This window comes from Notolabrus celidotus, chromosome 14, assembly GCF_009762535.1.
Source record: "Notolabrus celidotus isolate fNotCel1 chromosome 14, fNotCel1.pri, whole genome shotgun sequence".
NCBI classification, from domain to species: Eukaryota; Metazoa; Chordata; class Actinopteri; order Labriformes; family Labridae; genus Notolabrus; species Notolabrus celidotus.
The window spans coordinates 31,612,901-31,640,687 of record NC_048285.1 but is presented as its reverse complement, the minus strand read 5'-3'; the positions used below and the strand labels follow the sequence as shown (position 1 = coordinate 31,640,687).

The window sequence follows — 27,787 nt, the reverse complement described above, 5'->3', positions numbered from 1 at the left end:
GCTGCATGAGCAGTGATGTCTGAGTACACATATACGACAGGTGCCGATTGTAAGAAAATAAGAATCTAACAGTAAATTTCTATCTCAGTGTACTTTGCTCTGGGTGAGAGTGCTGGTGTCATCACAGCCCGCCACAACAGCCTCCACACACACTCACACTCCTTCATTTACACACTCACACACACTTCCTCATGTACTGCAGAACCAGCACAAAACTACAGGTCAGGCTTGATGCACAGAGGGCTTTGAAGGTGAGGCGATAGCATATGAAGAACAGTGAAGAGAAGAGAGGGGATGCACCGAGATGATGAGACCATTGCTGAAGATTTTGGATGTATTGGTTTTCCAAAGCATTATTTTACTTTACTCTAGAGATGGCATGTTTTTATCACGGGTACATGTGACATATATTTCAGGTATTTCAGTACAAAGCAAAGAGGAGCCGAAGTGAAGCTGAGATGTCCACAAGATATGCCCACTTCTTGCAGAAATGTAAAGCTGTCTGTTTTTATCCATCCAGCGTTTTTGTTGACTCAAAGAGTTACTTGTGTTCAGACAATATTAGAAGCATGGTGTCCTCCTTACAGTGCAGACTGTGTACAAAATGCCCAGAGGAAATTACATGAGAAAAAGGGCAATGAAACAACTATTCATATTTAGTTAATACTTTTAAAAAGAGACCAGAGAAGAACAGGAATACTAACAGTCCCTCCTAATGTGTGATAAAGTGAGTGGTAGTTCAGAGCAGCAGAGGCTCACGTTCTTATTCTTAATGAGTTAATGAGGCCAATTAATTTCAAAGCATAACAGAAGAAAAAGGGGACAGAAATCAAAAGCCCACAGGAGTCAGGCTAGCAACTGCATTGGGAGGAGGCCATTTTCACTGTGCACTCACACACTCCCCCACATTCTCACAAACACAAACAAACACAATCTGCTGCAGCTGAAGCAAATCGCCCAGAACAGCCAGCAGCTTCTATTTGGGCTAAAACACTGCAGAGTTACATTACAGACACTGCAGACTGACTGGGCATGGCTTGACAGCCGACATGTCTACAGGAGGCTGTTACTAAGACTCCAGAGAAAGACTCAGGGTCTCTTTGTAGTTGACAATCAAAAACAAGTTACTCTGAAAATCATCAACTTGCAGATGGACAACAAAAACTTTTCTTACACATTTTTCCTTGGCTTCACATTCAAGATTTAATACACACACATATTCAAATGTGTTGATCTGGAAGCCCGGCCATCCTGCAGCCACACAACAGCAGTGTTATTGATTAGACAATGCATTACACATTCAGAACACTGCAAACCTCAGCCTTTTAGATTTGGCCCTCGATGCTACAACACATTAACACCTTCTGTTGTCTGCTTAATCTCCATGCTCCAAAGCAGCTTCCTGCCTTCTCCCTGCGTGTCATATATCACTTCCTGTTTAATCGTGACCTGTATTCTGACGTTATGACAGAAGCATATTAGATACATGGAGAAGGAGAGAGGAGGATAAGGAAGGAGGAATGACCTTCACACGTGAGCAGTACACAGAAGGGATGGGATAGCTGTTGCCTGGAAACCAGCTGAAGCACAGGAAGAGGAGACAAGCAGCTGCTGGGTGTTTGACGTCACAGCAGAAACTGACACAGCACTCTGCAGGCATCACAATGAACCAAATAAGCCACCTCAGCTGGGGTCTCCCTCAACACCAACTCTCCTGAACAGGAGAACTGTTGGTCAAGTGTTCTTAGACATCAGTGGAGTCAACAGGTAAAGTCAAAGTAATGAAGCTGCAGTCACACCTACAGTTTCTGTGTCATAGTCCAAGACACACAAACACTTTGCAGAGGCGTGTTGACGGTCAGAGAGCAGGCAGACTCAAATCCTTAAACTATGTGATGAAAAGTAAATGTAATTTGCGGCAACCACAAACTAGTTGACTGTTGACTGTGAAATAGAAACACAGATACCCTCACAGACGGCCGAGGCTACCCTTAAAACAGGCGACGTGCTTTGCAGTCCTTCAAGGAAGAGAAGGGTTCTTACCCGATTACATAAATAGACTCAAGACTCTCAGAGGACGAAAGCAGAGACAAAACCAGGACAGGAGGTGCACTCTGTTTGCACGGCTCATAGCACAGAAAAAGGGACCACAGTAATAATAACACAATAATAATTCACTTCAGGAAGTCAGCTGTCTTTTCTTCTGCGCCTGTTTGACGTTCAATAAGCTCGTTTACGTGTTTTAATGTCAAACACTTTCAGATCGTGAGCGAATACAGCTCATTTCTAGACTTCAGCTTCAGCAGAGTAAACTGGAAGAACAATGTTTTTGATTCCATTCAGCAAAGTGAACAAATCCTAATAAGTTTTGCCATGATATCACGCCAAATCCTCTGAATGTTTTTACAAAAAATAAAATTAAAAAAAATGGCCAAGAGCAGGCTTATGGGATGAACATGGCTGCCACTAACAACTTCAGAGGCTTAACTCTGTCTATATATCTGCCAACCGAGAGGCAGCCTGGTGGGACTACAGTCTGCTACCGAAGAGAGACCAATAATACACCTTTTCATTTCTATACATGATGATATCATGTCAGTTTTTCCCCTACCTGAAGGGGGCGGGGCGCCCCCCCCAGTATAATGGTAGGGAATATAGAAGAGCCGGCTTGCATCGAGGGAGAGCCGGCTCCCAGTTTTTTTCTTTCACTGCTTAGCTCTCACAGTGCTCAGCCCCAGCTCTGCTCACAGCAGAACTTTGGCCAATCACATGTGAGGATATAGGATACAGGTGATGGAGGGGAGGCTGTGTATCGTGGCTACATCTGTTCCTTCTGAAAGAGTCTTCTCAAAGACCGGGCAAATACTCACTGAGAGGAGAAATCAGATCAGCCCATCCAAGCTGAGGCATCTGATTTTTCTCAATGCCAACCTGAGGACATTAATAATGTTTGCTCCAGTTTGGTTCTGGTTCTGTTTGCTTGAGTTTGTTTCTGGTTCTGGTTCTGTTTGCTTGAGTTTGTTTCTGGTTCTGGTTCTGTTTGCTTCAGTTTGGTTCTAGTTCTGGTTCTGGTTCGGTTCTGGTTCGGTTCGGTTCTGGTTCTGGTTCGGTTCTGGTTCGGTTCTGGTTCGGTTCTGGTTCGGTTCTCGTTCGGTTCTGGTTCGGTTCTGGTTCGGTTCTGGTTCGGTTTTGGTTCGGTTCTGGTTCGGTTCTGGTTCGGTTTTGGTTCGGTTCTGGTTCGGTTCTGGTTCGGTTTTGGTTCGGTTCTGGTTCGGTTCTGGTTCGGTTTTGGTTCGGTTCTGGTTCGGTTCTTGCTCGGTTCTGGTTCGGTTCTGGTTCGGTTTTGGTTCGGTTCTGGTTCAGTTTTGGTTCGGTTCTGCTTCGGTTCTAGTTCGGTTCTGGTTCGGTTCTGGTTCGGTACTGGTTCGGTTTTGGTTCGGTTCTGGTTCGGTTCTGGTTCGGTTCTGGTTGTTCTGGTTCTGTTTGCTTGAGTTTGGTTCTGGTTCTGTTTGCATAAGTTTAGTTCTGGTTCTAACCCTAACCCTAACCCAAACCCAAACCCTAATCCTAATAATAACTCGAACCCTAATCCTAACCCTAACCCTAACCCTAACCCTAATCACAACCCTAACCCTAACCCTAACCCTAACCCTAATCACAACCCTAACCCTAATCCTAACCCTAACCCTAACCCTAATCATAACCCTAATCCTAACCCTAACCCTAATCACAACCCTAACCCTAACCCTAACCCTAACCCTAATCATAACCCTAATCCTAACCCTAACCCTAACCCTAATCCTAACCCTAACCCTAATCCTAACCCTAATCCTAACCCTAACCCTAATCATAACCCTAATCCTAACCCTAACCCTAATCATAACCCTAATCCTAACCCTAACCCTAATCATAACCCTAATCCTAACCCTAACCCTAACCCTAATCATAACCCTAATCCTAACCCTAACCCTAATCCTAACCCTAATCCTAACCCTAACCCTAATCATAACCCTAACCCTAACCCTAACCCTAATCCTAATCCTAACCCTAACCCTAACCCTAATCCTAACCCTAACCCTAATCCTAACCCTAACCCTAATCCTAACCCTAACCCTAATCCTAACCCTAACCCTAATCACAACCCTAACCCTAACCCTAACCCTAATCCTAACCCTAATCATAATCGCAACCCTAACCCTAACCCTAATCATAATCCTAACCCTAACCCTAATCATAACCCTAACCCTAATCATAACCCTAACCCAAACCCTAATCATAACCCTAACCCTAATCATAATCCTAACCCTAACCCTAATCATAACCCTAACCCTAATCACAACCCTAACCCTAACCCTAATCACAACCCTAACCCTAACCCTAATCATAACCCTAACCCTAATCATAACCCTAACCCTAACCCTAACCCTAATCCTAACCCTAACCCTAATAACAACCCTAACCCTAACCCTAATCCTAACCCTAACCCTAACCCTAATCCTAACCCTAACCCTAATCCTAACCCTAACCCTAACCCTAACCCTAATCCTAACCCTAATCATAATCCTAACCCTAACCCTAACCCTAATCATAATCCTAAACCTAACCCTAATCATAACCCTAACCCTAATCATAACCCTAACCCTAACCCAAACCCTAATCATAACCCTAACCCTAATCATAATCCTAACCCTAACCCTAATCATAACCCTAACCCTAATCACAACCCTAACCCTAACCCTAATCACAACCCTAACCCTAACCCTAATCATAACCCTAACCCTAATCATAACCCTAACCCTAACCCTAACCCTAACCCAAACCCTAATCATAACCCTAACCCTAATCACAACCCTAACCCTAACCCTAATCATAACCCTAACCCTAATCATAACCCTAACCCTAACCCTAACCCAAACCCTAATCATAACCCTAACCCTAATCATAACCCTAACCCTAACCCTAACCCTAATCCTAACCCTAACCCTAATCATAACCCTAACCCTAATCATAACCCTAACCCTAACCCAAACCCTAATCATAACCCTAACCCTAACCCTAACCCTAATCCTAACCCTAACCCTAATCCTTATCCTAACCCTAATCATAACCCTAACCCTAATCACAACCCTAACCCTAATCACAACCCTAACCCTAACCCTAACCCTAACCCTAATCCTAACCCTAACCCTAATCATAATCCTAACCCTAATCATAACCCTAACCCTAATCTCAACCCTAACTCTAACTCTAACCCTAATCACAACCCTGACCCTAACCCTAATCATAACCCTAACCCTAATCCTAACCCTAACCCTAATCATAACCCTAACCCTAATCATAACCTTAACCCTAATCCTGTTTTACTTACACAAAACTGAATAAGTAAATTTACAATATATTCACAAACCTGGTTTATCTCATCTCTTGATCCATAACACAGCTCTTTTCCCCCAACCCCCTCATCACTTACTTTAACTCCTCCTGTCCCATTGAAAGTTACTAACCATAGACCTTCCTGGAGTCCCTGAGCTCCCTTGTAACAGTCCAAATGTGACTAGACCTTTCTGGAGTCCCTATAACGTTTGTTGTGATTTGGCGCTATACAAATAAAGATTGAGTGAAGTGATATGACAGAGTGAATTTAAGTCTGCTTCTCAAAGTATCTGCATTAACAACTTCAACAAATGTTCCCCAAAAAAACTTAAGACCATAGACCTGCTGCCCCCCATACTCACTCTCTCTCCTGAGTTTTTACACCACTGTCTTGTCTCTAAATAAAAACATTAAAAGGCCAAAAATAAAACTAAAAAAAAACAACAAACCAAAACAAACATTTTGATAAGTTAATCAGGAACATGAAGTTGTTCCCATCCTAGCTCTTTGCTAACATGTCACAGAAGTCTCAACACACGAAACACTTCATTTCCCAAACGTTGTGTCTTTACAGAATAAACTCGTTGTAACTTGATAAAGCAAAACTGGAGAATAAACAAACAAAAGAAAACATATACACAAGAAACAAGAGTATTATTAGGTCTCTGTGTTGCTAATCGGTGGTAGATGTAACAAGAACTTGAGTAGGCTGTTATTGTGTTTTACTGTCAGCCAAATTACATACTTACATCCAAAGATGCAAACAAAGAGCTGGCGATGTTCTAATACTCGAGCTTGTAGGTGTAAAAAACACAATGGGCTCTCTTATACGTGGAGGCAACAGCAGATTTCATGCACAGATCTTTTATAGACAACAATAAGACACTCTGCTATCCAAGTGTGCGCCAATAATAAAAAATAACCTCAATGATCGCTTTTTAATATAAATAAGTAACCTTTCATCATTTTGTGTTTACCATGCATTGCACTTGCAGAGAAACACCAAACACAACAGATACTACAATATGTCCCCCCTCTCTCTCTCTCTCTCTCTCTCTCTCTCTCTGTCTCTCTCTGTCTCTCCCTTCCTCAAGTGTTTTCCAGTAACCCAACTCTGCCTCAGCACATGACCCATGAATCTATAATGGAAACAGCTTGGTGCACTCAGACCTCACTGTCCTGCTCTCTCGTCACTTCATACATGTATACCGTTACACATCAGTCAGCCAGTTTCCACACATCATATCCCCACATTAATACATGAACACACATGCTGACAAGCACAGGGCTGCATGTACACTATACACAAATGGTCACACACACGGTGCTCAATATAGAAGAAAAAACAGGGAGAAATGGCCTCTAAGCAACAGGCGTACAGTAATTAGAGATAATGAGCAGCATGTACGTCAGCAGTGGGCGAAGCTGTCTACCTGAGCAGATTTCACCCACGATGTTACAGTGACCAGAGCGCCACTGAGGCCTTTCTGATCTGACTTTCACTTCATTGTTTCATACACTACCAGCCAAAAGTTTGGAAACACCTTCTCATTCAAGGGTTTGTATTTATTTTAATTATTGTAAACACTGTAGATTAATACTGAAGACATCAAAACTATGAAAGAACATATATGGAATTATTTAATGAACAAAAAAGTGTTAAACAAAGCAGAATATGTTTTATATTTTAGATTCTGTAAAGTAGCCCCCTTTTTCCTTCATGACAGCTTTGCACACTCTTGGTATTCTCTCAGTCTGCTTCATGAAGTGGTCTCCTGGAATGGTTTCTAATGAACATGAGCCTTGTCAAGAGTTCATTTGTAGAATGACTTGCCTTCTTAATGTGTTTGAGACCATCAGTTGTGTTGTTCAGAGGCAAAACCAGATTATTTCATAGTTTTGATGTCTTCAGTATTAATCTACAATGTTGAAAATAATTAGAATAAATACAAACCCTTGAATGAGAAGGTGTTTCCAAACTTTTGACTGGTAGTGTATATGCTACATAACACATGAAGCATCACCCTGCCTCAGCTCCATCACTCTACTCCTGCCAGGGGAGTTCATTCAGCCTCTGCCCTGCCCTCCACGAGACTGCGGAGGATTAAGAAATTATGTCACCAACAACTGTACACAGCATCACAGCAGGATGGAGAGCAGAACGAGAGTTTTATGACGTTAATACACTCAGTGACGCCGTTTCAATGTGAGTTCACTTCACCAGCATCAATGCATCCACTCAAAAGTCTTTCAAGCAACCACTAACTATTACTCAGTTTGAATACTTTGACAGGTCATCACACATATGAACACTTAACTGTCCATCACTCATTTAGCAGAAAAGAGTGACATATTCCCAAAACTCCTGTGAAAATATGAAGTAGTGATACATCTAGAGAGAAGTAACAAACAATCTATTGCTAACATAACATCTCCAGCCATCTGTGGTATCACAACGATACAAATGTCATTCAATTATCACCTACACAGGCCAAACAAAGGCCAAACACACACAATCACATACGCAACACACACAATGTGTGATTGTGATGAAAATAGGATCAAAAATCTGTGATGAGTTAAAGGCAGCCTGAGGGAATCTCACACTGGACTTCACCTCCTCTGATCAGTCAGTAATGATTAGTACAGTACAACATGATCAAGAGTCCCTTCAGACAGTCACACATGGGAATACAACAGCTTTCAGTCCTCCAACAGAAACCTTGACGCCACAAGGCTAATAAAAACAATGCACCCAGTTCTGCGTCGCTAACTAGGCCAGCTATGTGACAGAACATTAAGGTAGGGTCGGGTGATGTACAGGTTTCAGGTCCGTCACTCACTGGTGTCATGTTTTGCAGCATCACCAGTTTAAACACATGTCTTGGGTTTTCTATGTGCACACATGACAGAGATTTACTTCCCCAAACACTGATGCAGCCACAGTGGAAGGTAAAAATGTGTACAATGAGTCATTTGTGACCAACAGCAAGGTAGACTGGACCCCCCTCTTCTCCATGTTACACAGTGACACATCAGAGCAGAGCCAGCTCCTCTTCCCACTGCAGGGATTTACACCAATGTTACAATACGTTTACCTGCTTACAAGAGGTTCAACTGATGACTCAGTAGTCAAAAGTCCAACATGAGTAAGGTCGATGACTGTAGCTGTGACTCGTGTTCAAATGAACAACTGTATAATAACTCCTGACAACCGCAGCTTATAGTAGCTAAGCTAATTCAAATCAACATTTCATTGCCAGCAAACTCTGCACAATACAAGTCCCTTCTTGTTAAGTTGTTAAAAAGCCTTTACCCTGAAACAGTCATGTCAGGAAACAGCATGTTGTCATGTTGTAATTCAAACATTACAGTAAAGTCCTGGTAGATGTCCTAAATGTATTTAGACCACATAGATTTAGCTAGAAGCTACAATCAACTGAGTTCTGAACACAGTGGCTTTTAAAAACACCTTTCTGGTCTCAGGAACAGACACGAGTTGAATATTGCACTGCAGGCTTGTTTGAGGGGAAGATGGGGGTCATAGCAAGTGTGTGTATGCTTTTACACACCTTATACCTTATCATTTTGTAATACCGCAAAGTAATACTGTATGTACTGCATGTTTGGATGTGTATGATAGGAGAGGGGGCTTGAGAGTAGTTTATCTATCAAAGGGAGACCCCACAGAAAAGTTTGTGAACCACTCTGCTGACCTAAGAAGAATCTTCTTAATATGAAACATGAGCAGCAGTGAAGGGTATAGCACACACTTGTAGTTTTAATACCCCTCTCTAATTCTTTCTGCCCTTCATACTAGCTTTGTTACGCTTTGATTAAGTGACTTTAGCAAGATGTTTGATACAAGGACTGTTTGTACTAATCTGTTTAAAATACATTCAACATTGGGGAATAAAAGGATGTGTAACTTCCAATATACATCAACATGATTCACGATAAAGATACACACCTCTAGATTTGTTTTCTAGTTTCTTTTCAACTTCAATATGAATTGCTTTGGAGGGAAAACTGTCTCAGAGTCTGCACGCTCCTCTTACCTATAGACGGTACGAAATACTGCTGACAATTCATCACAGAAAATAAGCTATAATGATACACCACAAAGGGACCTGATATTCTACACTTTGATCTATAACTGTACTAAAACACAATACAGTCCTTATTGCTTTAGCTCTAGAACAAGAATCAACAACAATATTTTGCTTTGTGGACAGAAACAGTCGGGTAAATATTGCAAACACTGCTCAACAAATCAGCAAAGAGAAACTGCCTGATATGGCTCTCCACAAAAACAAAACTGCACATCATTTAGTGGCATAAAACTCAAATCAAATGACTGTAAACTCTGTACAGGGAAAAACAAAAGACAAATTGATTCTCTGAGACAAGGCGGTACTCACCTTCTCGATTTTGTCCAGCCACTCCTTGTTCTGGGCCAACTCTGCCATGAAGGCCTGGTGCTTCAGCCATTTCTTATGAAGCTTCTGGGTCTCGTCTCGGCTACTGTCCCTCGCCATCAGCATCTTCTCGTACACCCAGTCCCCAAGCTGGATGAAAGGGGCAGGGAGAGAGTAAGAGAGAGAATTAGAGAGGTCAGTCCTGGGTCGACATTCATACATTCAGTAGATAACAAGTGATTTTGTTAGTTTCTTTTTGGTGGGATCAAATGAGCCTCCATCTTTGCTGATGTGTGTGTGTGTGCTGATATTTTGTTGTTTTCTTCCTTTATACACACACACATACACTTCATTATCCTAATTAACACACATGTGCCTGTTAATTAGCTTCTGTGATGTGAAAGAGCCAAACAAAAGCAGGACAGTATTTTTAGATAAACATGGCAGAAAAACAAACAGTCAGAAACACAAGGTCAAACCCCCAGACATGAATATTTAATGACGCACAGCAGGCACATGTAGGCTGACACACGTGTACCAACAAGCATGGCGGCATGTATTCACATGTACACACAAAACACCAGCAGATCAGTGTCTGCAGCATCAACACACACAGCAAACAGCCAGCACACACACACACACACACACACACAGCTCCACTATCCCTCAAAGAGTAAATATGCACATTTTGCACAGACTACGTCCATGTGACAAAAACAGTTAAAACACCTCACGCCTGCGCTGACAGCACCACCAACATATCCAGGTCAGCATTAGCATCTCGTCTATCCATCATCCACATCCTCACACCTGCATGCAACATCTCTACCTGCACTTACGTCCCTCTCTGAAACCACACTGTGAATCAAATAACCCCCGTTTACCGGCAGCGTTTAACGGGAGCAGCCAGAGAGATTGTGGCAGCTGCAGGCAGCCGCTGGTTTCCGCATCCTTGCTGGATACAAGACGCTCTTCACCGAGGAGACATATGGAGAGAGAGAGAATGAGGACAGCGAGGGGAAAGAGGAAAAGAGAGCTAGAGAGAAGGAGGCGCCTTCTGTAGAGTTGATCAGAGGACGGCGACACAAAAGGTGTGCCGAGAGGAAAAGACGCCAAGCAGGAGGGTAAATAACAACAATACTGGCTGAGGAGACAGACTGGATACTTCAAACTGAGGCTGTGCTCCCCTCTGTCTCTCCCTCCCTCTCTCTGCCTCTCTCTGCCTCTCTCTGTATTTGCTGTGTTGCTGAGGATTCGCTGTAACCACTACCAACAGAGAGAGGAGGGGCGGAGGTGGATCAGTGACGAGGGATGAGGATTGCTGAGAGGAGAAGTAGAAGAAAAAGAAGAAAAAGAAAATTCCTCCCAAAAACAAGAAAATGGCAGGCAGCCGAGCCGGTGCATGGGCGCCCCTCCCCTCCTTCACACCTTTAGCGAGCGGGTTAGAGAGTCAGCGAGCAGGCAGCCGGGCTGGATGGAGGAGGAATTGAGTGGAGGAGGAGAAAGAGAGGGAGGAGCAAAACGGCAAGGATTGGGATTTTTTGGGGGGGCAGGGATGTAGGCAGCGCCTCCAGGCTCACCAGTTATGGCCAATGATGCTGAACTGGAGGAGGTGGAGGGGGAGGTGGGCTTTAAACGGTGTAAAAACAGGTAGATGACTGATAGTGAAGGGGAGGAAGAACTGTTATACAAAAAGAGAGATTTTGTGCTTTGTACTGAAGCACACCGGTCTCCTCTCACAGCCATGCTCACGACTCCTCCACAGCTGCTTTTGTTTCATCCTTCATCTCCCGCAATACACACACCAACCCCCTCTACCATCCCTCTCTTCCTCTCTGCAGCTGCACTCTCTGTCTCTAGCTTGCCTGACGCGGCTGCAGTGGTAAAGCAGAGAGAGAAGAGAGAGAGAGAGAGGAACAGTAGAGAGATTTGGACAGAGGGAAAGAGAAAGACGAGAAGCGCTGCGATTGTAAGAAAAGAGAGATGGATAAAGAGGATAGGACAGAGCAGTGATTTATCCGGAGTGATTTGTAGTTTGATAGATTTACAGCCACTCGTCCTTTAAAGGACTGGGACTGGATTTCTCTTCGACACCTCCTCCGTCTGTCACTCTGTCACCTCATCCTGAAGCTATCACACACAATCACACGCTGTAAAGACAGGTGAGGACATGCCAGCTAACATGAGTAAACACACCTCACACATCATTCACGCATACCAGACTGTATGCACACACACACACACACACTCATAAAAGCTGTGCAAACACATGTGCACGAATACACACACAGACAGGTCCCATGACTGCAGAGGTCACGAGGGGTCACAGCCTGATGCCCCCCATGAGAATGTAAATGAATTGAAAAAGGATGAAGGGAGAGGTTGGAGGGATGTAGTGAGTGTGTTTGGTAGATGGGACGGGGAGGGGTAAGAAAATGAATGAGATTGGATGAGGAAGGGGGAGGAGGATAAAGAGAAGTATGTCTGACGTGTGAGGGGAAGATGGAGACAGAAAGAAGAGAAAGAAAATGAATGAACGGAGAGGAAGGATGGGAGGGGGGGTTCATGGCCTCATCATCACATCATCAGACTTCACTGCATTTTAACTGCTGACCTCAGATTCAGATCAACAAAGGATGCTGATCACAGAGGAGGGGGACAGGGGATGCAGACTCTTCAAGGTGAGAGGAATGTTAGATGGAACTAAAATGTTTCAATCAAAAAGTCAAAGACAGAAAATTTGCAGCTCTAAAAATGAATTCATCTTTCATTTTTTTCTGTGATTTTTATCTGTTTGAATATTTTTTAATGAAATTAGATTATTTAGTTTTTGTGATTCAGGCATGTTAAAGTACATTAAAGATTTTACACCTGGTAAATTGTCCATTGACTTAGAAATCATAAATTAACGACTGATGAATAATTTAATTAAGTATTACTTGCATGATTCACCAAATACCTTTATTCAACAATAAAAATATACTATTTGAAAATTCACATATTTTTGATCAACTGAACAAAAAGTGTATTTCATAACACATACACACACACAGGCATTAAAATGTAATAATATATAGAGAAACCAAGTCCAACTTTTGCTGCTTATGTCAATTAAATACACTTTAAGAGACACGTTCTATATTTAGGATGTGAGGAATGTATGACAAACTCAGATGTGTGCCAATGTATTCATATTTGGTGTCTATTATTTTTGCAGCATTGTAGTTTTTTATTTATAATTACAATTTTTTTGAATGTCATTTTTCTATTGTAAGGTTTTGGAATTTTTTCTGAAAATTTGGTCTAACAATTTTAGCATAACACTTATTTATTTATCTATTTCTTTATTTTTTAAGTTTTCTGTATGTGTTTTAATATTCTGTCACTATTTATTTTTGTATACCCTGTAAAATGTGAAAATTAATAAAACATATGATTACAAAAAAAATACACTTAAAGAAGGAAAAAGCCTTTAGTTTCCTGAACAGCTTACAGATACATTTCTCATATTTTGAGAGCACGCACGCACGCACGCACGCACGCACGCACGCACGCACGCACGCACGCACGCACGCACGCACGCACGCACGCACGCACGCACGCACGCACGCACGCACGCACGCACGCACGCACGCGGAAGACTTGAAGAAATGCATACAGAGGGAATGTTCATTTGTTCTTTGTGTTACAGACTCACTGCGTTCAGTCATACTGCCTTTGGGCATACACCTGCTCTTTTCCAGAAACAGACCTGGAGGTGAAGTCAGGTAAAAAGCTGCAGTATGAGCTCCAGTAAGAGCTCACTGCTTCAGTGCCCTTTAGTGCCAAAGATTCAGTTTCTGATTAAAATACAGATTCAGAATTTAGGAGGTATTTTCAGGATTATATAGGAGGGATAAAAATACCTTCCACAAATAATGTTTTTTTAAAGGACTTTTTTGTGTTCCTGAATTGTTTCAGCAGTAATCAAAGCCAACAAATCAATAACAATGCTACTGAATCAATATTCTATGGCACAAAAGTTATGCCTAGACATATGAGTAGTTGACTACAACATGTCCTTGTTTACTGTTTTATTTTGTAAATAACTGAAAACAGAGAAATAAAAAATAAAGTTGGACAAATTATTTTAAATGCTTCTTAAATATGATAATAGACGTTCCTAATCTGCTCTCTAGTAACTTCTGCTTCTTCTAACAGTCAGTGTTTTTTCACCTTAATGCTTGTAGGTTGTAGGAAGTATTTCTAACAGAGCAGCTCCATCTAGGGAGAACATTTCATCCACTACAACTAAAGATGCAAGTCTGTACCAAAAGTGCAGTGAGCCCTGTTAGTGCAGCACACACACAGAGGACGTCCTGTTCATCACTGCTGTAGTGAAGTTTATGTACATGTTTATCTGCAGCAGTTGTAGTCTGCCATGGGATGGCAGAAAGCAGGAGTCTACATATGTTTGATGATGAGTAAAGAAAGGAGACTCAAGGTGGTTTTTATGTACAACAAAAATATCTGAGGCTCAGTGTGAAGCAGCAAACAGCAGTGAGAGGGAAGAAGCACTCGAATGCAGCCTTGACTAAACAGAGGAACACACCCAGGCTCAGGTTCCTACAGACTGACGCAGTGTCACTCCCCCTCTGTGGGCCACACACACACACACACACACACACACAAACACACACCACACACACACTAACACAGTCAGGGGAAGACTCTTAGTGCACTCATACTGTATTTTCCCAGACCAGGTTTACTGCATAGCAAAAGACAGATACTGTATAGAGATGACACACACACACACACACGCTGACACATGCACACACTGATGTACAGTACACAGTGAGATACACTCTTCCTCTTCTGCATTAGTGATGAAGAGCTGTGCGGCTGAATTATTCAGTAGAGCCAAAGAGAGAAAGTTGCTGAAACTAAACAAGGTTTTGGCCCAGAAAGACGCCAGTGACTCTGCAGGGCGAGGGAGGGAACCGGGGGATCGAGCAGAGGTGAGCTGTGTGCAACTCCACTACACATGAATGAGGTGTGGACCAGGTCAGTGATATCTGCACACACACACACAAAACTGGAAATCTTAAAATACTGACTGTCTGCTGAAAGATCACACCATCATATCTTTAAAATATTCCATAAGGTGCTGCTGTAACTACTCAACATTATGACTAAATGCTATAATTTATCAGACCGCTCAAAGGCTGATCCAGGGGTGTAAATCTTTTTCTTGTCAGCAACAACAAAGAAGTATGTATTCTAACTTCTGTGATTCCTGGGAAGTGATGTACTAAAAAGCAAAACAAGTTGTCTTCATCGCCTCTAGAGGTCACCAAAAGGTGGAGTTGGCTTTGTTAACAAAAGAGGGATAGAGAGACACCCTCTGGCTCACTTTGACACCAGGCTTAAAAGTTTCACCAATACAACTAGTGTGTCTCCTACCTCATGACAGTCCTGGAGAAACCTCTGAAGCTCCCACTGGTCGTTCAGTTTGTCCAGCCACTGCTGTGCCAGCTCTCTGTTCTGGTTTCCCCTGAAAAGTAAGGGACAGGAAATGATCATGTTAACCTCAAGTAGGGCTGGGCGATAATTCAATAACGATAATTAGCATGATATAATTTTTCTCAATATAAATATAATAAATGTTTGATAAAAATTAGATATATTTAAACGCCTGTAATCACTAGTAACCTTTAAAGGGAGTGCACTCCTCACAACAATACTCTATAAACTTATACACAGATACAATGTGATGTTTGTTGTAAATCTAAATCAAAATATGTAAATCTTAAAAATAAGAATCTTCAAAATAAGACTTCACAAAAATCTCATCAGTAGCTTATCAGAGAACTAAATCCAGATACATGCTTACAAACCGTCTGATTTTAAACTTACAAAAATCTGCCTTTCAATGTAAATGAAATAATGATTTGATATTTATCGTGATAATCATCGATTTCGACTGATATTTAATATTTTAAGTATAATGTTCAGAAAGTACAAAAATTCCAAATAAAAAAAAGTTTCAGCAAGTGTTTTTTTCTTTTTGTCTTTACACGTTAAATGAGATTCTACAAGTCAAATCTCAACCTCTGAACTTCATTTGGACAGAAAATCACCACCAGCAACTGTTTTACATGTTCAGGTTGAATGTGTAATAATATTTCAGTAGATAACAACAAACAAGATGAGTTGTAGGTGTATTAAAACACTTAATTAACATAACTGTGAAATGATTTATTACACAACCTGCATGTAATATATCAAAATGATGATGTGGCACTGTGCTCCTTTATTTGTCCCCTGAGAGAAAAATAAATGTCCAATGATTTAAATTATGTTAATTAAATCTAAAGCCCATATGGTTCTTCACATTACTACTGTTCGCAAACACACACACAACTCCCAACCCCCAACACACACACACACACACCACTACCTCAGCTATCACACAGATTTCATGGTCAGGTGTCAGCTCCAGTCTGAACACACAGAGCTCTGTTTTCTTGGGAGTGCGTCTGTTTTCAGCTCTTTAGTTCTTATTGTTCTTTTTTATTATTGTCACTTTGTCTCTGAACAGCTGCTGAGTGTTTTTAAATCAGCTCAACGTACAACCCGGACAAAGTGTGGTGTGGCAGTTGGTACTCCGAAAGCTAAGCAAAGCTAGCAAAAACTGAACTGTTGATTTATTAGTTGTTGAAGTTTGCTTTAAACTCGGATATTTTCCTATAAACTAAACATTAATTCATAAGATTTTAATCTTGACATGGCATATGTTCGTGCTGAGTGCTGAGTTTTGATGCAAATTTCAAAAACTAGTTGGAAAACAACTTTTAATGTGAAAGTTTAACTTGTGAAGCCGTTTTGATATCTTTAACTTCTTCCAGATTGAATAAAAATATAAATCCCAAAATGAGATGCGTCACTGATAGTTAATGACATCTACTCAGAGCTTTAACCTTAACTGGTCTCTCAATTAATCCAGTGATAACTCAATCACTCCACATGACCCTTTATCAGTGTTTTAGTACCTTTTGGCGAGTGTGTCGATGCGTTCCTTAATACGGTCGGAGTAGATGTTACTTTGGCTGATCAGGCTCTCTCCGGCCTCGATCACAGCTTTGATCCGGTGCAGGTTCAGCTCCATGGTGGTGGTGAAGTCCTTGTGTTTCTTTATGGCAGCTTCAACTGTTTCCACTGTGGTTGGCAGTTCCACATGAGCAAGGGCTGACTCCTAGAAGATGGAGGGAAGATTGAGTTTTTTGATTCAGGATCTTAAGCTATAAAGACTCAAATACAATTAATTCAGGAGCTATTTATTCACAAAAATACAAAGAAATGCAAATAACAGATTAAAGAAGTTTAGGATTAAATTAAGGAATCAATAAAATGTGTTGTTTTTAAGTTATGTAGCTAACATTAAGTGTTAACTGCTGTTCTATTTATGTGCTATCTTGTATAATTTTAAAATGCATTAAAGTCTGTTTTGGATTAATCACTTTGAGTTTCATAAAACCTTAGAATTTTCCCCAAATGTTTTGAGATTATTAGACAATTTAAAAGTCTATCAAACTGAGGGATTGTTATGTCTTTGGCATGTTATCAGAAGGTGGTGGTGCTTCTTTTGATTAATGTTGATTATTGATTGATTTATTGATTGAACAACATTTGAGCTACATCATATTATTTAGCAGTAGAACTGGAGACTGGACTAGAATGTTCTTGATACTCATTGGAGAAGAAATGCTGCCCCCGCCCGAGGCATATGGAGAGAGTTGGTTCCTGGTAAACATCCATTACCAAAGAGATAGAGAGAGAGAGACAACACACAGGCTAATGCACGCACACACACACACAGATATCAACACAGACACATGCACACAAATACACACAGACGCAGGAGTCAAGGGCATCTCTGCCTTTGACATTTCAGATTAGAGAAACAAACCCATGTGCATGTGACACTCAGAGTCAATACAGCAGTCTACTCCATAGAGCTTGAAATCTGCTTAAATCTTATAAAACGGAGAAACAAAGATCTTTATTCCAAAGATTGCTTTAAGGGAAAAGGAAATTAAAGTACTTAGATAGATCATAATAATCCAGCTTTTTCAAATGTAATCAGATTGATCTAAATCTGATTTAAAAGGTCCTGAACACTCTCAGTGTTCTCTGTCTGTTAGGCTGTACATTACTTTCAGGGCTGCACTCATGTTTATAATTATGTTTATGTTTGGCACTAAAACGCTAACGTCATTTCTACATTATCTCTTGTAAATGTAATGTGAGCTTTGTAAACTAAATTATCAAAAGTTTCAAGATAATCATGTCCATGAATGAGCACACACACACACACACACACACACACACACACACACACGCACACACATAAAGACACGTGTCGGGAGCCCGCAGACAGTTTTTCCTCTTACACCTCATCATGAGCCTCGGTGAAGATCTAAAGTTACTGAATGCTGCTGCCTCGACAGCCTCTGCTTTAATATCACATAACACACAGACACTGATCACAAAGACACCTGCTGACACACACACACACTCACACACACACACTCACACACACACCTCTTTACTCTCTCCTTCCCTCTCTCTATCTTTTGTCACTTCTGCAGGGCTGAGCCGACCACACCCAGTCCAGGGAGAAGGAAGTGTTCAGCCTCTTTAGAGGAGACATTCATGAGGACACCAGGATGTTAATGTGATGAGATACGCTTCATCTCATGATGTTTTTAGTATCACTTTTTATCGTGGTCTACTTCAAGGGCTTATAGGATGACTGGGATGAAAAGTAAGAGGCAAAGATGTGTGTGCTTTATAATATGAAGCCATAATCCTATTTCTGCCTCTCTTCTAGCAGCTCTATTATAGGCTGTATGTATATTTTTGTTTCTCTGACAACTGCGTGTTGCACAGTTATAATCACAACATGTAAAGTCATGATGAAGAGATAAGAGGGCTTGCTTGAAACAAAGTAAAAACAGTCTGCCGACCACCCGCTTAGTCCTGGTTTGTCTCACCTGGTTGTTGAGGAAGGACTCGGCCTGTTTGACATCTCGGAGGAACAGATGGAAAATGTGAGCCTGGACCAGAACCTCTCTCCTGCTCTCCCACATCTCCAGCAGTTTGTTCCAGCCGACATCCAGCTTCTGGAGCCACTGCTGCAAGGCGGCCTGAGGGAGAGGAGCCTCCTCCGACTCCAGCAGCTCATTCATGGCCTGCAGGCGTTCATAGTCCTCTTCATAACTGCAGGAAAAATACAACACCACAGAAGTACATTATTCTCTGAACCTCTGATGCTTTTTGACACATTTAACAACATATGTAGAACCCACCGTCCGATCTCCTCCTTTAGGGCAGCGTGTTTGTTGATGAGTTTCTCTGCCTCCTCGAGATCATTGGGCAGCTGATCCGAAGCAGCAGACGTCTGGGTCTGGACCAACCAGGTGAGGAACGAGTCCAGGTCCTGCAGGGTGGGGAAAGGAACATGGTTGAAATGAATGTTATAAAGTGATTACCCTTCTTTTAAACTGTTTAGTTTAAATTAGATTATGGTGATGTAATCTACAGACATGCTGCAGCTTCAACACTAAAACCCTTGGACTCTGTTTACCACTTTGCTCTCAGATTCATAACTGGTGACAGATATGACACCAATCACTGTGTCCTGTATGAGAAGGTTGGTCAACACGCTCTTGAGCAGAGGAGAAACAAACACTCGCTTTTGTGTATTTTTAAAGCGCTTGCTGGAAAGCTTCCCACCTACCTTGCAGACTTGTTGGAGTGTAATTATGGATCCTACGGGACTCGCTCTTCTGATTGGCTCATTCTGAGAGCCCCTCGAGTTAACACTGAGTTGGGTAGATCATCATTTTCCATAAATGCCCCTAAATCATGGAATACCCTCCAACAGACTTTAAAGTTGATATCCATTCCCTCTTCTGCAGAATTTAAGACTCTGATCTCTGACCACTGTGTCTCAAACTGTATCTGTTTTAATGAATCTATTGTTTTGTGAATGATTGTGTGTGTTTGTTCGTTGTTTCTAATGTGCCTGTGATCTCGACAACATTGGAAATGAGGGAAACCTCAATGTCTTTTCGAGAATAAAGGATTTGAATTTAATTTAATTTAATTCACTTTTTTGAAAGAGAGTGTTTTTAAAAATATATATATTTTTGGATCTTAATTCAAAATAAATGTTCTTCTGAAATGTCAGATATGTAAAGTTTTCTTGCTCTCCCTTGTGCAGTATGATGAGCATGGGTTGCTTTCCAGCACCAGTAATTAAATAATGAGATTGAGTTTAGATCAATGTGCTTTCTAGATTTAAAGCTTGAAACAATGTGTAACTCAAAGCAATACGATGATTTTCCATTATTGAATTCCCTCCTTTTGAAAATGTGAGTTAATTGGCTGCTCAGTTACAGGCCAGGATAACTAGGATGGAGTTAGATGCAGAGTCAGCTTCTATTGATTATCAGCAGGAGTCGATCAGAGTGATTGAGTGAATTTCTCCCTGGTGTATGAACTAGTCTTGTGTACCTGTATGAAGCTCTGCAGCCTGCTAGCCACCATCAGTGAGTCCTCACACCCCTGCAGGGTGCGTTTGAGCTCCTCCCACTCCACACTGATGCCATCAAATGGAACCAGAACCTCCATGGCTCGACTTGCATGACCGGTCGCCAGATACTCAGCCTCTTCCTACATTAAAGTAAGTCAGTGATTAAACATTAAACATTAAAGTGTGTTTGTTCCATGTTTGTTCCCCATGATTCCATACCTGTAGATGTAGCAGTTTAGGCTCCAGAACAGACAGAGCTCCCTCCATGGTGGTGAGGCGTCTCTGCAGAGCCAGGACTCCTCCCAGGTCACTGCCCATGTACTGAGTGGCATCAATGGCTTTTCTCTTGTCCTGGATCTGGGATTTGATCTCAGCACACTCGAGTAGGTAGTTCTGCAGGCGTAACATCGAGTCCAACTGATCTTTCTTCAGCTCAACCAGCTCCACGATGCTGTTCCACCTGGTGAGAGGTAAACGATAAAACAGAGGATGGAGTCAGATTACAAGTGTGGTTTGAATGTGATGAAGAGAGTAGGGGCAATTATCTACAGTGTGATTGATTTGTACATTTAGAAATTGAAACACAAGTCACACCATTTAAAAATCATGTAAACAACACATTACCGAGGTAATATAACCTGGAGTGACCTCCTTTGATTCATGTGATGTCGTTGATTCTGTTTACTCTCTGCTCTGTTGTGTTTTCAGCTCAGGCCTGAACTGCTTCACATATCGTCATACAATATGTTCTCCTGATTCTGCTCCAACATGTCTCAATGCACATCAACTCAGCCAAGAATCACACACCAACATGCGTAGATGCACACACATGCACGCACACACACACACACACACATGAACACACAGATCCTATGACCATAATGAGGTAATGGTAGAGTCACTGAGAGGTAGACAGAGCGCTCAGCAGGCAGGAAAAAAAACCTGCTCAGTGACACTGACCTGAAAGATGCGGTATAGAGGAGGAGATATTTTTGGTCAATGTGTGTTCATGTATGTGTGTGTGTGCATGTATATGTGTGTGTGTGTGTGAGTGTGTGATGGGATCGCTGCTACTTAAAAAATTTAACATGTGTCAATGGAGCCTACTAAAACTCAGTTTACTCACTGAACGATTATTTATCCTAATTTTCTGTAGTAAAAATGATATTCCAACATAAATCTGTATACATTTTGGACAGTATACTCATTTTGTTTAATAAAAATAATCATTCTAAGACACAGAAAATGTAATGTTTAGTGAATAAAAAGATTCAGCTGTGAATAAAGCGATCCAGTACAATATAAACTGTGTCTTTGGGCTTACAGAATAAACATATTTTGCTCCTGTGAAATAATTTTGTATTTTTTCCCATTTGATTGATGTTTTCTGTTCTATTGTTTTTTATTGTAGCTAATAAAGTAAAATGGAATTGACACCAAACACCTCTATGTTATAATCTGTGAGTACCTGCCTACATTAAAGGACCTGACTGATTTAAAACCCTGATACTTACGTTAACATTTTAATAACTCACACTTCAGATCATGACGAGGAGACAGATATGATTATTTTGAATGTTTGTTCTTATTTTTACTCTTGGCCGGCCACGACGTAACGGAGGTAGCGAGCACAGATGGTCACCCTGAGACCGACACGTCGTGCCAAGGTCACAAGACTCATGGACACCCGGCCATCATGGACTCTGCTGCCAGACATCACAGTGGTCAGCGAGTACGAGTGGGACGCAAATCAAAGGTCCGACCTGGCTGGACATTAGTGCAAATTAACATGTCGGCCAACACATGAATGTCTCTCTTCTTCACCATCTCTCTTCTCCTCACACCTACTCCTCCCTCCTCACTGGATTAAATAGAACAGAGATCTGATAAACCAATGTGCTGTTTACTTATTTAAACCCACATGCTGCTCCCTGCATACAGAGCAGACCATGAAAGTCAGTGAGTTCAGTTCTCTAATTTATTTTGACAGATAAAAAAAACCTTGGTGAATTTGGCTTTTTATTCACCTTAGCCTAATTTTCTGACCCAAACTTGAACACACCCCAATGTAACTCTATGTTACCTTGTTTAGTTAGCTTACCTGCCTCCATCCTTTTAACAAAGATTTCAACATTGGGTTTTGATTTTTGGTACTTAATGTTAAGTTTGGGTGAGATACCACGCCTGCTTTGAGTGGAGGAGGAGGACTTTTCCACAGCAGCTGTAGTTGACAGATTTTTTCAACCTGAAGACAATTAAAGGTATTGTATTTAGCCAAACTTAAGACATGGATATCAAGATTCAAGGTTACACTTTGGGACACAGTAGACTTGATAGCAGTATGATAAGCTCAAACATTATTGATGTTTGGAAAATGTGGAAACGGGTCCTTAGAACCATGTCTCTATTTCTTTAGCTACTTCTGCTCAAGGAGGTTTTGTTTTTCTGATTTCTGATTCTGATTTCCCAGAGGACGGCCGAGGGTCACAATCACAGAGCGCATGTGTGTGTTAATTGTGCGTTTTAATAATTGTTTATGTCAGTAGTAGCACAAGTGGTTATTGAAATGCTGCTATTGTTGGTAGGAGCATAGTTTTTGCTGTTGTTTCCATACCTGGAGTTAAGGTGGTCCTGACATCCTCTGACCTCTGTAGAAGAAGGGTGACCTCCATCCAGGAGCTGCTGGACTATCTGGTTAACATCCAGGATCCTTCCCATCAGACTGTTCATCTCCTGGTCCAGACTCTCAAACCTAAAACAAGTGCATTGCAGGATATGATAGGATAGTGAGTGGCTGGAGTTCAAAACCTCTACCTTCCTTTTCTCTCCCTCTTTTTCTCACCTGTGTGCCACCACCTCTACGTCCTCCAGTTTCTCAGGGATCTCCATCTTGTTCAGCCACTGCTCCTTTTCATCAATCCACAGCTCGCAGGCATTGACCTCACTGAACATGCGGTAGACTGCAAGGGCGTCATGAAGCCACTGCTGTCTGAGCACTGCCACTTCAACCACCTCGGTATAAAGCTGCTCCACCTCTCCCATACGCACCTGTGACTCCTGCAGGTAAGCGAGAAGACGGAAAAACATAAGAGGAAGAGTAAAACAACGTGCATAAAGGGTCAAAAGACAAGAAATGTCCTTTCACTGCCTCTGCTACTCACCTCCTGTTCCCGGTATCTCAGAGGCAGCGCTATCATGTGTTTGTGCAGTGACAACACATGCACACGATGTTTGTCGATGGCCTCGCTGACCCCTCTGTGTTTCTTCAGCAGTGACTGGGTGGAGTACTCATCATGTCCAAAGTCTTCACTGGAGACCAAGCGATAAGCATCCTGCAGCCACGCCACGAGGTCGTCTGTCTCCGTCGAGAACTGAAAAAAGTTTAGTGCCTCCTGCAGGTGACCGAGACGCTGCGCGGCCTGGTCCTCCAGCCTCTTCCACTCGTTTTTCACGTCCATGATGTGCTCCTGGATCCCTGCGGTGCCAAAACTCTTCTCACTCAGGATCTGCTTCCCTCGCTTCATGGTGTTCTGGAGTAGAAGAGCAGGAGAGAGGGTTACCAGTGATATTACTTCTGTTCAAAACTGTAAAACATTCAGGATTAAAGGCTATAAAGATAATCAGCAAGGTGTTCCTTTTACAACACACAAATAAATATCATGCATCCACACACACACCTGCAGCAGTGAGCGGTGAGCCAACAGTTCTCCTGCCAGCGTCTTGTGTTTTTGGAGCAACTTCAACACACTGCTCAGGTCCTTCCCATAACCCTGAGCTCCCAGGATGGAGCTCTTCTCCCTGATCCAGGCCTCCGACTCCTCCAGCTCCTAACAGACCGCAAGAAGACAAACAAGACATCTTTAGTTTCATGACACTCGTCTTAAAAGAAAGAAAGAGGGAAAACTAGAACCAAAGAAAATCTGATCCTATTTATTTTGCTCTTGATCTTGTTTATTTGTGAAGCAATCGACCCGACACCTGCTTCCTCTGGTTGATCAGTCTTACCTGAAAGAAGGCCCACAGTTGTCTCGACTCTTCCAGCTCTGAGCGCTTTTTATCTGCCAGTTGTTTCAGCTCCTCCAGACAGGAGGACACGTGGTTGACACGGTTACAGATCACCTGGGGGTCACAAGGTTGATACCCTGGGAGACGAAAATAAAAAAAGGTTAATAGATTAAGACCTTCTGTAATAACCGTACTGTACTCTGAGCAATACATCTTCAACAAATTGTTTTAATAATGCAAAGAGAGCCCTGAGCAGAGCACCTTACTGAGATCAAGTTAAAACATCTATCATCCTCTTGTCGGGTTCATTTATATCAAAGTAATAGCTAAAAACACTTAAACTATACACTGAACACAAGAAACAAGATACCTGTGTGTAAACTGTTTACCTTCTATAGTCGTGAATTTGAGAGCAGCTGTGTTGAGTGTCTCGACCCTCTCAGCCTGCACAGCTATGTCGGCTTCCTGCAGGCAGTGTTTCTGCAGCAGGTCGTCCACCTCCAAGAGATGCTTCCCAAAGTCCTTTGACAACAGCTGCACCTGAGGTTGAGCAAAAGATGAGCGAAGAGGTGAGAACATGTGTGTTGTAATTGGACAGCGCTCAATTGAGTATGTAAATTAAGGCCATTGGTACCTGTGTGTCCTCCATCCAGTCGATCATGTAGACCATGTCCTGAAAAGTCTTCTGCAGCGCCAGGTTCTTCTCCAGCCGGGTCCTCCTCCCAGCCACCAGCTCCTTCAGCAGACTCCACTGACCCAGGATGTTCTCCTTTCGTGCCAGGATACGTCGTATGTCATAGTATCCTTCTGACTCCATCTCTGCACCAAGTTCCACAACCACTCCTATTCGCTCTTCATACGATGCTATGTCGGCCTCGATGGCCTCGTGTTTCTTCATTGCCGCCTCAACTGCTGGAAGGTCGTAGCCAAAGTTATCCTGTGGGCAGAGATATGACAGACAACTCAGAAATATGACAACAAAGGAAGCATCTTTGCGAGCACACAATAAAACAGGATTCAAATTCATAACCGGGGAGATTTTACAGCTATTCATTTCATCAAAGTGTATTAATGATCTCTATTTCTGGCTCACTTTGTTTCTCCCTACCTGTGATACAAGTCTCTGGTTCTCGTTGAGCCATGCTTGTCTCATGGTGGTTTTGTGGTCAAAGCACTGAGCCAGCAGCTCCAGCTTTTCCTGACGGATCAGCTCCTTACGCAGAGCCACACCCCTCTCGTGTTCCGCCTTCTCCAGCCTCTCCCAGGCCTGGAAAAGGAAAATGAAAACTGGGTTAGAAATAACTCTAAATAAATGTAAAATTTAAGGAAAATAAAAATCAGTAGAACAGCCAGAGGTGAACATGACTTAAAAAGTTGAGATGCAGGTAATCCAGGGACTGTTGAAGAGTTTCAATTAATGTAATTTTCCCTAGTGTGCGCTTCCACTTTTGTGAAAAGTGAAAAAATAGAAGAAGAATAAAGTAGAAAACACGGCTGGCGTTTGGTTGACCTTGTTGATGTCTGAGATGAGCTTCCCTTCATGAGGCACGTAGGGTTTCTGGTTGTTGGCTCTGAGTTTGCTTTGGATAGTGAAGAGAAGAACTTCAAGATTACCCTTCTCCTGAAACCTGAGAAAGAAAAACAACACATTTTTTGTAAGTGATGCTGTTTTTACAATATGTCCTCTTCTCCTTTGACATCCCCCCCTGAGACGCATGGAAAGAACTTCTAACTTTCTTTTTGCACAAGGACACTCTAGCAAAGTAAATGCTGGCTGACAGGGGTCTGAGGACTCCTGGTGAAGTGCCATTTCTCTGCAGTCCAGAGAGTTCATAACTCAGGGGGAGTCTGATGGGTTTTGTGACGGATATGATGACAGAACTGATTCATGTTGAAGACATTTTTAGGTCCTTGAGTTACAATAACAGAAATTGGATTATCAGTGCGCATGTTGGCTCTCATGAGAATCTTCATTTATTCACGCTCATTTGTTCTCAGTAGCATGTGTACTTGTGAAAATCAGTCACACGTTGTGTAAGTGTGTGTGTGTGTGTGCCATATGTTTGCGTTTTCAATATGTCATATATTAAGTGTTGTTATTTGACACAAACACTTAACTCACACAGATCCAGTCAACTGGACATAACACAGAGTGCAAGAAGATAAACTGTATCATGTGTTTTTTAATGTGTGTGAGTATCATCACATCTGTCTGCATACTCACAGAGCATGTAGGACCAGGGTTTGAGCCTCCTAGCCAACAGCTATGTGTTCTTTTTTGAATTGGTGTGTATGTTTCTGGTGTTTCTGCAGCCAGCTTCAAGTGGATTCTTGATAAATTGCAGTTTATAACACTTCTGCATGGGCTTCATATTTTGAGACCGGAGGTTGCCGCTTGGTTTCAGTGTGTTTAAAGCATGTTTGCATGGAAATGAAGGAAGATACTATTCACACTTTCCCTGAAAAAAGCAACAGATTTCAGCTTGTGGCCTGACGCATTAGTCTAAGAATAAAGTTGTTCATATACTACAAGTGTTGCTGGAGTTTTGACCCTTTTCGATAATAACAGAACGAAACATCTCACTCTAAAATGTATAATACGTACTTGATGGGCTTTTCGATGGTGCAGTAGGTCGTGAAGGCTTGTAGCTGCTGCTGAACTCCCGTTAGCGAGTTGGCAAACTTCTGGTTGCTGATTACTGCGATGGTCTTTTCTATCCAGTCCAACAGGTCTGACGCCAGCTCCTCGTAGCGGTTGACAATCTTCTCCGCATCAATACAGTTGTCGAGCACCTGAGTTAGATAGATGGTAGAAGTTGGTATCCAAAGTTAAGACAATAAAGAACGTGATGATAGTTAAGATATTTTATGAGTTATGATGTTACTGGATTGTATGTTTTTGCAAATAGATGTATTTGTACCTTGCCAACCCTCTTGCCCTCCACAATAAGAGCCTTCATCTTGGAGAAGTAGTGGTAGTAGGAGACCACATAGGTAATGATGGACTTTTCATCTGGGTTTTCTGTGTTCACATCTAGAGACACAGACAGCACAGAGGTTTACATCAACTTGACTCAAAAAGGAGCAACAGAGATACTTTAATGCCAACGTCATAGATGTCACTTTGTGTATTGTGGGTTGACCTGATATCAAAAAGAAGTGTAACATGGTCACCTTCAGGGTCCAGGAGTTTGGTGAGCCCCAAGTGCTGCTCAGCGATGTTGAAGGCTTGCTGGAGGTTGTGGGTTGCATTGGACCGCGTTAGCTTGTGGAATTCTATCAGGTCAGGTCTGGAAGGCAAAAGAAGATCCCATGTCATGTTTGGAAGGCTCAACTCCTAAAACATTTTTGTTATTTCAATATTGCTGTATTGCTCTAAAACTTGCAACCTTGCACAAAACATGTTAAC

At 42.0% G+C, this 27,787-nt stretch overlaps 1 protein-coding gene across 1 annotated transcript in view; it reads right to left on the bottom strand.

Annotated features, from left to right (window-relative positions):
* LOC117825835 (spectrin beta chain, non-erythrocytic 4-like) overlaps nt 1-27,787 on the bottom strand; it is a 70,410-nt gene that overhangs the window by 26,886 nt on the left and 15,737 nt on the right. The window contains exons 8-26 of the mRNA XM_034701799.1: nt 27,553-27,668; nt 27,300-27,412; nt 26,984-27,171; nt 25,889-26,006; nt 25,487-25,645; nt 25,013-25,315; nt 24,768-24,918; nt 24,379-24,515; nt 24,051-24,200; nt 23,535-23,903; nt 23,216-23,430; nt 22,988-23,125; nt 20,593-20,833; nt 20,355-20,513; nt 19,145-19,275; nt 18,830-19,055; nt 16,826-17,028; nt 15,237-15,327; nt 9,795-9,941 (exon numbers count right to left, since the gene is read on the bottom strand). Coding sequence (XP_034557690.1) covers nt 9,795-9,941; nt 15,237-15,327; nt 16,826-17,028; nt 18,830-19,055; nt 19,145-19,275; nt 20,355-20,513; nt 20,593-20,833; nt 22,988-23,125; nt 23,216-23,430; nt 23,535-23,903; nt 24,051-24,200; nt 24,379-24,515; nt 24,768-24,918; nt 25,013-25,315; nt 25,487-25,645; nt 25,889-26,006; nt 26,984-27,171; nt 27,300-27,412; nt 27,553-27,668 — 3,355 coding nt within the window. The remainder of the gene's footprint in view (nt 1-9,794; nt 9,942-15,236; nt 15,328-16,825; nt 17,029-18,829; nt 19,056-19,144; nt 19,276-20,354; nt 20,514-20,592; nt 20,834-22,987; nt 23,126-23,215; nt 23,431-23,534; nt 23,904-24,050; nt 24,201-24,378; nt 24,516-24,767; nt 24,919-25,012; nt 25,316-25,486; nt 25,646-25,888; nt 26,007-26,983; nt 27,172-27,299; nt 27,413-27,552; nt 27,669-27,787) is intronic.